The sequence below is a fragment of the Fistularia commersonii genome, chromosome 9 (assembly GCF_037954325.1).
Source record: "Fistularia commersonii isolate RoL2024-O1a breed Wild chromosome 9, RoL_Fcom_v1.0, whole genome shotgun sequence".
NCBI lineage: Eukaryota > Metazoa > Chordata > Actinopteri > Syngnathiformes > Fistulariidae > Fistularia > Fistularia commersonii.
This window is the reverse complement of record NC_141292.1, coordinates 17,815,707-17,831,390: the sequence shown is the minus strand read 5'-3', so window position 1 is coordinate 17,831,390 and position 15,684 is coordinate 17,815,707. Positions and strand designations below refer to the sequence as shown.

The 15,684-nt window shown below is 48.9% G+C and overlaps 3 protein-coding genes across 5 annotated transcripts; all 3 read left to right on the top strand.

The window, feature by feature from the left end:
• The first annotated feature begins 249 nt into the window (after nt 1-249).
• Nucleotides 250-2,600, top strand: atp6v1g1 (ATPase H+ transporting V1 subunit G1). The gene is made up of 3 exons (XM_086152889.1): nt 250-458; nt 1,090-1,190; nt 2,080-2,600. The coding sequence occupies exons 1-3, from the start codon at nt 377-379 to the stop codon at nt 2,251-2,253; spliced, it is 357 nt and encodes a 118-aa protein (XP_086009015.1). The 5' UTR covers nt 250-376; the 3' UTR covers nt 2,254-2,600.
• A 1,300-nt stretch (nt 2,601-3,900) lies between these two features.
• On the top strand, nt 3,901-10,540 carry slc31a1 (solute carrier family 31 member 1). 3 transcript variants are annotated; one of them, XM_086152884.1, is made up of 5 exons: nt 3,901-4,057; nt 8,232-8,440; nt 8,514-8,586; nt 8,670-8,838; nt 9,267-10,540. In XM_086152884.1, the coding sequence occupies exons 2-5, from the start codon at nt 8,234-8,236 to the stop codon at nt 9,466-9,468; spliced, it is 651 nt and encodes a 216-aa protein (XP_086009010.1). In that variant the 5' UTR covers nt 3,901-4,057; nt 8,232-8,233; the 3' UTR covers nt 9,469-10,540. The 3 variants fall into 3 exon arrangements, with proteins under 3 accessions (XP_086009010.1, XP_086009009.1, XP_086009011.1); XM_086152883.1 differs by lacking the exon at nt 3,901-4,057 and adding an exon at nt 7,821-7,956; XM_086152885.1 differs by lacking the exon at nt 3,901-4,057 and adding an exon at nt 7,941-8,079.
• A 997-nt stretch (nt 10,541-11,537) lies between these two features.
• Nucleotides 11,538-15,289, top strand: slc25a46 (solute carrier family 25 member 46). The gene is made up of 8 exons (XM_086152882.1): nt 11,538-11,940; nt 12,407-12,449; nt 12,603-12,660; nt 12,743-12,820; nt 12,955-13,055; nt 13,963-14,019; nt 14,103-14,160; nt 14,251-15,289. The coding sequence occupies exons 1-8, from the start codon at nt 11,667-11,669 to the stop codon at nt 14,830-14,832; spliced, it is 1,251 nt and encodes a 416-aa protein (XP_086009008.1). The 5' UTR covers nt 11,538-11,666; the 3' UTR covers nt 14,833-15,289.
• The last annotated feature ends 395 nt before the right edge of the window (nt 15,290-15,684 follow it).

Genomic DNA, 15,684 nt, shown 5'->3' with positions numbered 1-15,684 from the left:
CACTAACATGATAAATATTAAATTGTAAACACTTTGAAGTGTTTTTAATTTATGCTTCAATTGCCGAATAATCGCATATCCTGTCGTTTAAACAAAGAAATTAATGTTTCGGAAAAAAAAAATCCAAAAAGCTATTTTTACTGTTTACATTTCAAACTTCCGGTTTCGGGATTGTCTCCTGTGATGTTGTCAATAAAGTAAAAAAAAAAGAAAAAAAACTCGTGACAGGGTCATGTGACCAGGTCCACGTTGTGACGTCACGTCAGCTGACTCCACTCGCTCGCGTCGATCGAAAGCAGCAGCTCCTAAACCGCCGCCGCCGTCGACCTTCTCCGAGTCGTGGTTCTCCCGGCCGTTCCGTCGTCCTTCCCCCACCATGGCGAGTCAGTCCCAGGGGATTCAGCAGCTCCTCCAGGCGGAGAAGAGGGCCGCGGAGAAGGTGGCGGAAGCCCGCAAGCGTGAGTACGATGATGTCCGGGGCCGCCGAGGCCCGCCGCAAGGTTTATCCGGGCGATCCGGTTGATCGCCACCTCGGCCGCCTGGTGTCAAACCGCCGCGAATGACAGACCCCGCCGACGTGTTACCGGCACCGAACGGGAGCTTAGGCTCCTCCGGGTTCGGTTCGAGAAGAACCGGTAAGCTGAAACACCGTCCGGGAGCGACAAACCGGGGGAAAACCGGAAAGCGGCGTTGCTCTCTGTTCGCTTTTCAAAACAGCGACGTTTTGACACGGCTAAGTCACGTGATTCTGATTCATATGAACAAATTGTTTTTACAAATTGTCACAAATTACACGGCTAAATTATTTAAATACTAATATAAGCATTTTAAAATACATGTAGTACTATTTTTTATCATGTCTCCAAGCTATTACAGAATTATTCATATTCTTGAGGCAGTTATGCTAAATTTAGCATGTTCGCTCTGATACTTCCGGTGACTCAGCCGCGGTGCATCATGGGAAAACACGTGACAAGAAGCCGCAGAAGTAGCATCTGGCCAAATCACAACAGAAAAGCATATCACCATATGATAGCATGCCTTGGTAACATTTTTCCCATGTCAATGATCCCCCACTTGACCTTGTAGGTAAGAACCGGCGCCTGAAGCAGGCGAAGGAGGAGGCCCAGGCTGAGATTGAGCAGTACCGGCTCCAGAGGGACAAGGAATTCAAGACCAAGGAGGCAGCGGTGAGTCTGGCAGTAGCACTTTGGGTGTACTAGTAGTGTAATTATGGAAGCACCACTTCGATTCTGTTTGCCCTTGTGCAGCACGTACCCCTGATCGGAGTGCTACTTGTAGGAATAAGCATACAAGTATCAGCGGGGTTTTTCCTCTAGTACAATTTTCCATCGTCACCAGTTTCCTTCTCAAGAGATGACATAACATTTGGTTTACTTTTAAGCAACAAAAGGGATGAACTATGTGTCAATGTTATTTTAGGCCTGGCCAAGTTCTTTATTCATAAAAATAGATTGCAAAAGTGTTCTCCCAATTTTAGATTCTTTATAAACGATTTTGAGTTATATCAAAAAATCCTTAAAACGAATGGAAAAATTCAAAAACCAAAAACTATACACTTTGATGTCTGAGATTCCTTGTGAACCACCAAGTTAAATACATATTATATTCCCCTTGCAAGTTTTTTATTTTATTTTATTTATCTATTTATTCATTTCCTTTTACTTTCTTTATTTTGTCTAGCATTATACATTTCTCACAAACCTTTAACACTGGTAACTTGTACAGTTAAGTGATTACAAACAGAACGAAAGTCCTTATGTCCTTTGCTTCCTCATCCCTGGTTGATTCATTGACATTCGATTCTACCTTGGCATGTTTGTTTGTACATATTTTTATCTGTTTATACTATTTATGTTCAATTAAAAAAAAAAAAAACTGATTAATTTTCTATTTTTATTTTTTTTTCAATTTTGTAAAAAAAAAAAAAAAACTTTCTCCTCTAGTGCACCTCATACTACTAGAGTTAAAAGTTGTACTTCTCTCACTAGTACTACAAATACCAGCCCTACAACCTAGTACTTCCTAAAAGTAACCAATCCCACACTTGTGTTCCAGGCCCTCGGTTCCCATGGCAACAACGCAGTGGAGGTGGACCGCGACACAGCGGAGAGGATGGGCCGCATCCAGACCAGCTACCGCGGCAACCGCGAGAAAGTGCTCAATGACCTGCTGCGGCGCGTGTGCGACATCCAGCCCGAGTTCCACGCCAACTACCGTGTCGCCGGCTGAGGGGGAGGAGCCTGTCAGAAGGGGCAGAGCCAACGGTTGGAGACGTAGCGACATTAGCTTCTGTGATGTAATTTAAATGTTTGTGTTGACAAAGTATTTATAAATATTCCGACTTATTCTTGCTTGTTTCCATTCACTACTTCCTGACCCTTTCAAAATAAAAGCCTTCCTCTGTGAAAATAAACATGGGTGTCGTGGATTAGCCACTTGTCCTCGTCTGGAAGGCTTTTATTCTGAATTTCAATTCCAATGGCTTCTCCTGTGTGACTACCTGTTGCTGTTTGTGATGATGATGATGATGATGATGATGATGATGAGCATTAAACTGCTAAGTTTGTTGGCTGGAATCGCGTGAGGCTCATCTGTCATTTGCCGCCGAGTGTCAACGGGCCCGAAAGTGTGTTCCGCCAAAGCTTCATGATCATGAATCTCCTGGAGGACCTCAAGGAGTCCTACAAAGTGGATTCAAGGTGAGCTGTAGTGATAGGGCCTCGCCACTATGGGGCATCAAAAGACGCCAGGCGGGAAATCACGTCTCTAAATTCCGTGTGTGTGCGTGTCACTGCGTTCCGGGAAGACAATAATGTCTTTTGCAGCTGCTGATAAGAATCAGTTGTGAATTTGCGCACGTCTGCGTTGCCCTGACGACCGCCAGGACACTAAACCGCCTCTGAAAAGAAGAAATTAGAGGGGGGGGGGAAAAAAGCTCCATGGGAACAGCGAGGAAAATATGAAATTATTTTGGTTGTCAACAAAATTAAAGCCCGGAAAGGAAATAGAATTGAAATAAAAAGAAAAATGAAAGGAACCATAAAAGATCAATGTTTGAAATCAAAGCAACAAGTGAAGATCAAGGTTCAAAGGAAACAAAGGAAAGAAAAAATGTTCTAGGAAAGTTGTGGAAATCAGTTTAAAAAAATGTGTGTCTCAGTGTGTCAATAAGTGTGTTGATGTGTCTCTTAATATGTGAGTGTGTGTGAGCAAACATGTTTGTGTCTGAGAGTGTGTGATCAGTTTATATGTGTGTGTGTTTTTGATGACTCCGCGCACGTGTCAGTGTGTGTGCAAGTTTGTTGCTTAGTGTGTGTTTGCATGCATCTAAGTGTGTTTAGAGGATGTTTCCGTGTGTGTGTGTGCGTCACTGTATGTTCCAGTGTGAGGCTAATCTCTTCTGCAGATGCAGATTGAATTTGAGCAGGAAAGCGGGGAGCAAAAAAGTGTCGCTGTCCACGTTGCCATGGCAACAGGGTTAGGGCCTTCTCATGACCCCTTGCGGCCCTGTGGGAGGGTGGAGACCGGACAAGAAGAGGAAGAGGTGGATGATGAAGAGGAAGGGGATGAAGCCCCATGCATCCTCGGTGTTTCAGGTCTTGGAGAACACACACACACACACACACACACACACACACACACACACACACACACACACACACACAGTGCCCCCCTTCATCGGTGTCTCATTCATCCGTTCATCCAAACGGACCCCCTCGCGCGTCACGTGACCCGCCGTAAACACGCATACGTGGCTCCATCCAAGGGCCCCGCCCCCACACTCGAGTCCGGCTCTCCGATTGGCTCTTTCGCGGGAGGGTGGGCACCCGACGGAGCACTGGCCCCGCCCCCCGCGTTTGACGTCACCACGTCGGATGTGCCTCACAGCGGCGAGGAGACCTTACCGACCCGTCTCTCCTGCCCGTCTACCTCCCGAGTCCGTTTTTTTTCTTTCGACGCGAGTCTTTAAGTGTCGTTTACCGGAGCCCAGGTGGACTTGCGGACGTCGAGGACCCCCCGGAAGTCTTCTTCGGTGAGTTCCGGTCCACGCGTCCGACGTGTTTGTGACCTCTGCTGCTCTCTTGAAGAGCTTACCGTCGGGTCGCCGCACGGAATCAGGTTGGGAAATAGCGTGATTTCCACTTTGACGCGGCTTTAACCGATGACCCGCGGGTGCCGGGTTCGAACATGTGGGCTTTTCAAAAAGCCGCCAGTCTCGGCCCGAATTCGGCCCCTTTGAAACCCCCCCGGCGGGTACCGCATTCCCGGAACCCCCCCCCCCCCACACACACACACGCACACACACAAATACCGGTCTCGTCGACTACTCGGATCCAGGGTCCAAGTCGGAGCGCGTGCCAACCGCTACTCTACGCATGCGCCGGCTTCCGCAAGGGGTGCAGGTGATTGTTGACAAAGATTCATCTGTAGGAGGAAAATGACTAGGATTCATCTCTAGGTGACAGTGGACAAGGATTCACCTGTAGCTTACAGTTGAAAAGAATTCACCCGTAGGTTAGAATTGATGAGGACTCCCTTTCAGGTGAGAGTGTACAAGTATTCACTTTTGAGGCATAGTTGACAAGGACTCAGAGCTGGGCCGTAGGAGACAAGGACTCACCTCTGGGCCATAGGAGACAAGGATTCACCTTTGGGCCGTAGGAGACAAGGACTCACCTCTGGGCCGTAGGAGACAAGGACTCACCTCTGGGCCATAGGAGACAAGGACTCACCTCTGGGCCATAGGAGACAAGGACTCACCTCTGGGCCATAGGAGACAAGGACTCACCTCTGGGCCGTAGGAGACAAGGACTCACCTTTGGGCCATAGGAGACAAGGACTCACCTCTGGGCCGTAGGAGACAAGGATTCACCTTTGGGCCATAGGAGACAAGGACTCACCTTTGGGCCATAGGAGACAAGGATTCACCTTTGGGCCATAGGAGACAAGTACTCACCTTTGGGCCATAGGAGACAAGGATTCACCTTTGGGCCATAGGAGACAAGGACTCACCTTTGGGCCATAGGAGACAAGGATTCACCTTTGGGCCATAGGAGACAAGGACTCAGCTCTGGGGCGGAGGAGACAAGGATTCACCTTTGGGCCGTAGGAGACAAGGACTCACCTCTGGGCCCTAGGAGACAAGGACTCACCTTTGGGCCGTAGGAGACAAGGACTCAACCTCTGGGCCATAGGAGACAAGGACTCACCTCTGGGCCATAGGAGACAAGGACTCACCTCTGGGCCATAGGTGACAAGGACTCGCCTTCAGGCCATCGTTGACAAGGACTCAATTCTGGCCCATAGGAGACAAGGACTCACCTCTGGGACATAGGTGACATGGACTCACCTTTGCCTAATAGGAGACAAGGACTTGACTCTGGGGCATAGTTAACAAAGACTTACCTCTCGGCCATAGGTGACAAGGACTTGCCTTCAGGACATGTGAGACAGGGACTCGCGTTCGGCCCATTGGTGACAAGGGTTCATTGTAAGGCCATAGGTGACTAGAACTCACCTCTCAGCCACAGAACTTACTGGTTGGGATAGTTGTCAAGGATTCCACTGTAGGTCACATTGTATTAGGTCTCATCAGGAGGTCAATTGTTGACAAAGACCCACTGTGAGACCATATGTGACGATGACTAACCTCTAGGCCAGGGATGGGCAAACTTTTTGGCTCAGGGGCCATATAGACTTTTGACACAACACAAGATACGATACATATAAAAAAAAAAAAAAAATACATTTGTAAACGGTACATATCAGACTCATCTGACATTTACTTCGGAAATAAATCAGCTTGGTTTTGAGGATTCCGGCATTTGCTTGCATTTCATGGACAATCCAGTTTTTCCCTTGAAGCTTCATGTCTAGCTCATTCATGTGTATCAGTATGTTCACAGTAAAGGCTAAATCAGTGATTTTCAACCTTTTTTAAGCCGCGGCAGTTTTTACATTTACAAAATCCTGGGGCACAACACCAACCAAAATGACACTCTTAACACAGCACATATAGTTGATAATACAGTTTTTAATGTATCTATACTCACAAGTGTGAAACCTGGGGCTGTTTCGATGACCGCCCAATGGATATCCTGGCAGTAATGGTAGAAAGACACACATGAAGCTTTAAAAACTGGCAGTATTCATGTTTCTGCCAGGACCTTTTTGATCGAGCTATGAGTTCAGCAACAAGGTAGCTAGCTAAGAGGGGTCTCTCGTTTACTTTTGTGGTTTTTTCTCCAAAACATTGCCCCTTTCTCATTGTTTGTACGTAAGCGTACAAGATAGTCCAACGGCTTGTTTTGAATGGAAGGGTGTTTCCTTGGGAGATGGCGTTTAAGCCTGCTTGGCACCATGGCGCTATTAGATAGCTTCTCACCGTCGCATCCCCAGTGAAAGTGAATCCAGATGTGGCCTTGTGGGCTGCATTTTGCCCACCCCTTCTCTAGGCCATAGTTGACAAGGACTTACCTCTTGGCCAGAGGTGACTAGAACTCAGGTGACAAGGACTTGGCCATCGGACTCACCTGGAGGTGACAGAAACCAAGGATTCACCTGAAGGTTACAGTGGACAAGGACTCAGCTGGAGTTTGGTCTGAACCTCTGATTCAAAAAAGAAACTCTTGCTTGCTGTCCTTGAGCCTCGAGACAGTTGTGCAATCCAAGTACTCTCCTGCAAATGTAGGAGGAAATAGAGGAAGGAGGAACAAGCTATGAGGCAAAACTCAAGAACAAAAGTGAAGAGGCCAGCCGCCGGAAAACGGTCGATCGGATAATCGATCGATACAAGGAGGTTTATAAACTCCCAAACCCACATGTTACTGTTGTTCCAGCTTGGTCGGTACTCTTAACTGTAAACCATCTTCTGCCCCCACGAAGGGACATTGATATAAAATACATGACATATCCCTAACTTTCACTTGGCCAACACACTCTGGTTGTATGATATTGTTACCTGCACTACTTTGGTCAAGTTACGTGGAAACATCCGTCCTTTTTTTAACCGTCTGGGATTAAGGCAAAATAAAAATGTCTTGTCTCTTTAAACCTTTAAACTCTTGACCTTTGAACCCGAGTGCACGAGTGAAGTGTACTGCAGTGATTTACCCCATAAAAGAGAGCGAGATCAACCTTGGAACCGTGACGTGACCGTCTCCATGTCGGCAGGTCGTGGGGTTTGCCGGGGGAGTCGGATCGGGGTGGGAATCGGTGCACTCCGATTGGACGACGAGCCCGTTTACAGCAGTGGGACAGTAAAACACCTGAACAGGTGGGATCTTATCAGGAAAGTTGCCGCATCAGATAGAAGAAGATCTTAAAAAAAGCTGCTAAGTCAGTCATCCGAGGCTGCTTTGTCAGGGTCCTTCTGTTCCTGCGATGGCCTTTTAGACCAGAGGTCGTGGCGTCTACCTTGCAAAGTCCTTGCGAGCTCCTGGATAGAAGTCTAAAGGAGAGGCGTTAGCATCCGGCGAGCTCACCGACGTTCTAACCTCTTTTTTTGTGTCACGTGACCCTGTGTTGGTTCGTCGCATCTTGGCCTTCACAGGGCGGCGGCGAAGCAACGCCAAAAATCACTATCTCCATGACAACATAGTTTAATGCGATCTGGGTTATTTCCTACACGCAACAAGTCACAGACATCCGACGTCAATCCACCATGTGACTGGTGGCAACTCGTGGCTACTTGTGGCGACAGCCACCCTTCTCGTCAGCGTTAATGTCCGGTTATTTAATCGGCCGTTGCCAGGCGCCTGCTTGCTAAACTCCGATTGGCTCGCACGGGATCCCGTAGCCTCGGGGCCCTACGAGCCAATCAGATTACTGCGTGAGGTCTGGTGACTGATGTCCGGCTGTTACCGTGGCGCTGGCCAACAGCGAGGGCGAGGCGAGCGCGGTCACTGCAGTGGCGTTGGATGAGGAGGTCAGGTAGGACGCGCGCCGCCATCTCTCCGGTTAATCGATCGATCGATCTGGTCAACTAATCTCTTCGGCACCGCGTCCCCTTTCGTGCTTTACGATTGGACGAGAACTTGGCGGTCTTCTACTTGGGTATGACGGATGCTAACGGCAGCAGCATAACTCTTCTTCCGCGAACTACAATCCTTGAGACTTGCCTCCGTTGTGACTGTATTCCCGACAAGAAGCCAAAAAGTCAGGCCTGAACTTGCTTTTTGTGTCATTTGTCTCTGATTGGCTATTAGCGATGAACCACAGCATGATGGACCACAGCGGGATGAACCATGGAGGGATGAACCATGGAGCTATGGACCATGGAACTATGGACCATGGAGCCATGGACCACGGAGCCATGGACCACGGGAAGATGGGCCACGGTGACCACACCATGGTCCCGCCCACCAGTGGCGGACACGGTGGAGGGCACGGTGGGAACCATGGCCACGGCGGAATGGTACGTCCCTGGTTACGTTAGCGTGTGTTGCTCGGGTGAATCGTATACTAACGGTGCAGGTGCGGTCGCCTAGGCGATGACCTTCAACTTCAGCTACAAGAACGTGGAGCTGCTGTTCAGTGGGCTGCTCATCAACTCTCCAGAAGGTCTGATACTTCTGCCAGTTCTACTCCCGTCGAGTGGCGGTCGCATCTTTGATTAAATACCGCTGTCTCTTTTGTCCAATCAGAGATGGTGGGTGCCTGCATCGGTGTCTTCCTATTGGCCGTCCTGTACGAGGGGCTGAAGATTGGCCGTGAGTTCCTGCTACGCCGCAGCCAGGTCAACGTCCGCTACAACTCCATGCCGCTGCCCGGAACCGATGGGACCGTTCTGATGGAGACACACAAGACTGTGGGGTACGATGCTAACACTAGCGCAAATGCTAACCCATCGGAGCTGACGTGACCTGAGTTCCAGTCTTGGTTCGGGTTAAGGGTCTGACCCGGAAACTGGTGTGTGTGATAGGATTCTGGCTCTGGTACCGATACTATCGGTACCTATCTACTATCACTAGACCCAACAGAAAACTCGCATTTGATTAGCAGGCAGAACCGACAATGCTAAAGCTCGAGCTAATGGTGAAGTTGTCCCGCTTTGGGATCTGTGACCTCTTTTGTCCTGCTACTTCCTCATTTGACTTCAAAGCACTAAACCGATCATTGCGGCCGAGACGTGACAGTGAACACATGCTAACTGCCAGCAACGCTAACCCTAAGAGCATCTAAAAGCAAGTCAGTATGTTTTTTGACGATGCTAACAGCAATCCATTCTCTTGTGTTCTCAGGCAGCGGATGCTAAGCCCCGCCCACTTCCTGCAGACGCTATTGCACATCATCCAGGTGGTTGTTAGCTACATGCTGATGCTCATCTTCATGACCTACAATGGCTACCTCTGCATTGCCGTGGCGCTGGGCGCCGGAATGGGCTACTTCCTGTTCAGCTGGCGGAAAGCGGTGGTCGTGGACATCACCGAGCACTGCCATTAGCCCCTTAGCTTCTTCTCGATGGGTTTTGATTTACATTGCTGATCACAATCGATAAAATGCTAACAAAACGGTCACATGTTAGTCAACACGCTAGCGGTACCGCAGACTGACGTCACGTGGCAAATTACTGTATCCATGGTAACTTGTAGTGGTAGGTTATCTTGCACACTAACGACTAGTTAGCAATACTTATAATCATTTTTATTTGCATCATCAAACATTTGCTTTTTTTTTTTTTTCTCCTGGGGGACCTAGCCAGCCAATCAGAGACCTCCAACATTACTGATCCATTTCCAGTTCGGTGCCGAGACGTTAGCGCACCTTTGTTAGCACGGCAGGGGTCAGGGGTCACCGCTCAATTTAAGGAAAACAAAGCTTGGAGCTGCGGAGCGATCGGATTAACTCGGAATTGTGAATGCCGGTGCATTTTTAACACCGTGTTCATTCAGCCTGGCTAAAACCGTAGTTTGAATAGCTTTTTTTTTTTTTTTTTTTTTTGCGTAATAAACTCCGCCGCCGGAGCAGCCAATCAGTGTTTTACCTTCATTAGAGCCTAATTTATTGGACTAATTGTTTTATAGAAATCGTTTTTTTTTTTTTTTTCGAGTTTTTTTTTTTTTTTACTTTTTAGGAGGGGAGGAGTCATCACCCCCCCCCGTCGTCGCAGGTGAGCCAGCCAATCGGACGCTCCTTCCGTCAGGCCTTACCAACCACCACACCCGCTGCCTTAAAACGCGACCGCGGCCTGTTTTACCTTTGACCTGCTGATTTTTAAGGTGGACCTCTCGGGCGAGCAGACGACCGAGATTTTAAGTTAGCCTGAAACATTTCGCGCCGACCGTCAACCGAGTGGACCAGTCAGGTCGCAGGGACAGATTGTTACCCTCAGGGGGAACCCCCCCCGCCGTTACCTGGTCAGATATTTCCAGGTGTATGTGTGTGTGTGTGCGTGCGTGCATGTGTCGACTTGTCTCCTGTGTTTTTAAATATCTGGAAACGTGTTTTTAATTGTCAAAAATGCTGGAATGGAAAAAAAGCAAATAAAAGTTTATGAAGAAGAGGAAAATAAAAAGGCTGCGCGTCACTTCCTTTCTCCTCACCGCAGGAGGCTTCCAAGTTCTGCGGCGGGTTCTCGTCTTCCAGGACGACGTCCTCGCTGAACTCTGCGGATCAAGGAGTTGCCTGACAGGAAGGGGAAGCATCTGGAACAACAGGGACACAATGAGACCCGCCTGTACACGTATTTAAAACTATCACTATGAAAACAACAAATATGAAATGGTGTACATCAACAGGGATGGATGGAGGATGCTGAGGTAGGATCTGCTAAGCAGGAGGTCTGGAGGAACACCAGAAGAGGATGTTCATGGATGGAGGGGGAGAATTTATGATCCATGCAAATTGAAAAATATAAGAAAAAAAAAACATAAATTGAAGTGAAAAGGATTAAACTTTTTTTTTTTTTCATGCTGAGCCCCCTCCTCTAGTCACTTTAAAACCATGACTGCATGCCCTATCACTCCCAATAATGCAATCATTAAATTTGCATCTCAGGAGGAGCTGAGACAGCTTCCAGGCATGAGGTGGGAAAACCGTCATCATGGTACTCAGGGAACAACCTCTGTCTCAATGTTCTCACAGACAAGGGAGCTGATCGTGGATTTCAGGAGGAGGAAACACAGTTTTTAACCCCATTGCACTCAATTTAGCACAACCATGAAGACTGGAACCTCAGACACAATACAGTGCTGGAAACCCTTCTTTCCACTGCTTAACGTTTTACTTTCTACATATTTATTTATTCTTCTAGATGTTATACATATTTTTTTCTGTCTTATATCTCTAACCCAGAGATGCTGCTAATGGTGTATTGTTGTGTAAGGTTGTTTGTGTCTTTTTTTGATTCTACTGAACCTGCTATCTCTAAATTTAGTTGCAATCTGTGTTATGGCAAGAAGGCTTGGTTCTTCGTTTAGTCTTCCACCTTGGCGCCGCTACCCCTCCCGACCACAAGGGGGCAGCAGAGCGCAGCGGTGCCGCCGCTGCTTCCAGAAAAGCAGAATCGCACTTCCGGTTAGCAGGTGGATGTTGTGGTTCTACGGTCAAATCAGCTGGGGGTGAACCTTCTTTCCCCCGCCGGTTCATGTCCTCTGACATCCGCTAACCGGGTCTCGGTCCTCCGCATCTTCCACTCACCGATGGCCACCAGGCGGCCGGACAGCTTCGACGGGCTCGGCTACCGCGGCCGGGATGACCCGCTATATGGGGCGGGCTTTTCGGTACGGAGCGCAGGAGGCCCCGCCGAGCTGCAGCACCACCACTGGGTCACCACGCCGCCGGACATCCCTGGCAGCCGCAACTTGCACACTGGAGATCGGACCCCGTTGTTCGACGAGTCGCACGGAGAGGCCGGGGATCCCGGTGCCTCCGCAACAGGCTGGGACGCCCCGCAGCCCGGTGTCCCGCCCGCCGGTAGGTTGGTACGGTGTTCGCTCGGGCGGGTCTAACGGCTGGCTGATGGTGCTAGATTAGCTGGCTAGTCAGCTAGCATTCTAACATGACAACCGAAAGGACTCCTACACCGATTGTTAGTTAAATCGCTGTTAAAATCGCGGTAAATCAAACAAATAACGTGTTTTTGTATAAACCAGGTGGCTGAGCCAGCTGTCAGTTTTATTTAACTTAAAATAAAAAAATACTTTCGTCAATTAGGGTCTTTGCTAGGAGGCTAAATGCGCTTATTGGGAAGGTAATGACATTAGTGATAGCAGCAAAGCTAATGGCTAATGACGTGTTTTTTTGCAAAATTTATGAATTGTACCTTCATTTTAGCGATGTTGTATTGCTTTACTACTCAGTAACCAACCATCCGCGGCTCTTTCTCTCCCTGTCAGACAGTATTTCTAAGTAATTTCGTCGATGTTTGTTGGTTTTTCAGAGCAGCTGAATCGATTCGCCGGCTTCGGGATCGGACTTGTCAGGTGGGAGAACCCCCACGGCCAATCAAAGCCCCCCGTGGATGATCACGTGATATCCATTGACTTCCATTGACCATATAAGAGAAACTATTGTTTACCTGGCAGAAACACGGGTTACACTTTTTAACGTGTGTGTGTTTGTGTGTGTGTGCACAGTCTGTTCACAGAAAACGTCCTCGCTCATCCCTGCATTGTCTTCCGCAGACAGTGTCAGGTAAATTGCTGCAGATGATCTGGTTTGGTAGCAATGTCATCACCTGAACTCATGCTGACCTCTGATTGGCTGTTTTTTCCAGGTGAACTATCATGGGCGCTGCTACCATTTGACCCCGTTCACGGCCGTCACTGTCATGTACTCAATCACCAAGGCCCAGGTGCACAAGCGTCCATTGGTGAAGTCATTGCCTACTCTTACTGATAGTGTATCAATATTGTGTGTGTGTGTGTGTGTGTGTGTGTGTGTGTGTGTGTGTGTGTGTGTGTGTGTGTGTGTGTGTTTGGCGCCCAGGGTCCGAAGGCTTTGTGGAAGGGGATGGGCAGCACCTTCATCGTCCACGGCATCACGCTGGGTGCCGAGGGTATCATCAGCGAGTTCACGCCATTGCCACGGTAACCAGGCTCCTCACAGTAGGATGCCGTATTAGCATTTACAGAGTAGTAGTCGCGCTAACGTGGAAGCATACAGGTAGGATAACTCAAATGAAAATGCATTTGCAGAAATGCTTTTTTGTTTTCAGAATGTGGCATTATGTTTTCACTCATTACTGATAAGTAATGGGGCTCTAGAATACAACACACACCTCCGCTGATCGTTACCTGTTAGCATGGTACTCCCTAAGGTTATCGCACAAATCCAAAATCACAGGACCAGTTGCAGACAACTTCTGAATCGGATGCCGTGAAAGACCTAAGCACATTATAAAGAGCTGGGTTGAAAACCCTATGCTAACAGACACTGTTTTCAAAGACGTTACCTGAGCTAGCATCTTCTCAGTCCTTCAGCATCTGGATGCAGTGCTGTTCGGTACTGAGAAGAGGCTATCGCTGATAATGGTGTCTGTTAGCCCAGATTATTCAGCCCAACTCCGTGTAATCTGCTCAATTCATAAATTGTCTTGGAGGGAGGAAGTGCCATGCTAGCAGGTATTAGCAATCAGCTAGCAGGTCAACAGCCAAGCGTGTGTGGGAGTCTCGCGCCCAAACACACCCAGAAGAAGACCGGCCTCAGACATCGCTCTCGTGAGACTTAGATCGTCAGTCTAAACTGATTTGCGTGACTGGACAGGAAATGAGAAAGTGTTCTTTTTGTTTTCTTTCTAATGTTGTCATAAAATGTGCAACCTCCAAGTAAAAAATGCAGTTTGGATGAGTTATTGCTCATTTTCGTCAAAAACAGATGTCATATTCTGAAAACGTAAAAGAATTTCTGCCAAAGCGTTTTGATAGACAATGCCTGTATGCTTCTGTTGTGCTACTGCTAGTGAAACAGGAGTGCAGTAATACTGCTGTGTTGCAGGGAGGTCCCTCACCGTTGGAGCTGGAAGCAGCTGGCTGGTCATCTCCTGCTGAAAGGGTCTGCTCTTCGTCTGCATCATCATCCTACTCCGCTGATTAATTGCGCGGTGCTCAACACATGCCTCTGACTTCCTGTTCCAGGTTAACAGCGGCGGCAGCTCTCCCGTTCTACTGCTCCAGCCTCATTGAGACAGTCCAGGTGTGACTATTGATTATCCATCAGAGATCAGGTTGTGCGAAGAAGATGGCGGCGGGCAATGCTAACGCCATGTCTGGGTTTACTTCGCAGAGCGAGATCGTGCGCGACGACTCATCATCAGGACTGCTGGACTGTGTGCGGGAGGGTGTGGCCCGCCTGCTGGGGGTCGGCGCTCCCCACAGCCGCCGTCTGCTTCCCCTCGGCGCGCTGCTGCTGCCCGCCGCTATGCACGCCGTCCTACGCTACGCCATCGCCGCCTCGGCGCAGCGGGTTGTGCTCTGGCTGCACCAGCGGAGCAGGAAGCGCCAGGCGGACCCCACCGACCCCTTGGACACGTACTTCCCCGAGTTGGCAGCGGCGTGGATCGGCTCGCTGCTGGCCGACGTGGTGGCGTTCCCGCTGGAGACGGTGATGCACCGCCTCGCCCTGCAGGGGACACGCACCATCATAGACGCCACTGACGGCGCCACCGATGGCCCCCTGGTGCTGCCCGTCAACACGCAGTATGACGGCTTTGCCGACTGCGTCCACGCCATTCGCCGCAAGGAGGGCTGGGCGGGCTTCTATCGCGGCTTCGGGGCGCTGGCGACCCAGTTCACGCTGCACGCCGCCCTGCTGGCCGCTGCCCGGACGCTGCTCAGGCTGCTGCTGCTCGAGGGCAGGGCCAAGTAGGCCGCGGACAATCGCCGCTTGTCGCCACGGCAACACGGTACGACGCAGCCTCTCCGGAGGACGTCTGTCATCATAGTAGCGGCTGATCGAATGACAGTTTGGTGACGTCCGTAAAATACTGTCCCAGAGTTGGCGCGAAAGCGCTGCGGTGTAATTCATCAACCACAACTCTTAGCTTAGCTTAGCGCACAGAGGGGAAAGTGTTACCCTAGCAAAGGTCCACTGAGACACCATTGTCCGTGTCACGTCCTCCTGTCGCTGTGTCACTTTTTGTTCCAGCATGATGTCATTTCCCACAGAACACAGCTAATTGGTCGCCGGCATGACGGTCCCATCTTCACTTTTTATTTGTACAAAGGTGTAAAAAAAAAAAAAAAAAGTCAAAATGTTCTATGTAGATTTAGTGCGGGTGATTCGTGATCAATATTCGTATCAAATAATAAATTATTCACTCGAGGTCTTTTCGAAGTGAAAAGCTTGTTGGGTTTGCTGACCAGAAACTCAAATTCAGGGTGATTTTTTTTTAGCAGAGGTGTGTAGCGGGGTCGTCGTCGTCCATCTGGTGCAGGAGGTGGGATTAACACCTTGCTCTGATTGGACCGGGAGCCGCAACAAGAAAGTTTCAAGCTGCATCGTTGTGTCCAGAATTTCACGTGAAATAAAAGGATTGAAGGCAACTTTGGTTTTGTCTCTGCAGAGCCTAGGTTGGTCAGAGGTTCCAGTATCTGATTTCCAGCTTTTATTATTCATTAATTTAACCATTATCTATGTGCTCGCCATTCGCCAGCCAGACAATGCCTGTTTGGCTGCCTTTGTCATTTTCAGTATCTTTGAATTATTTTCAAAATCAGT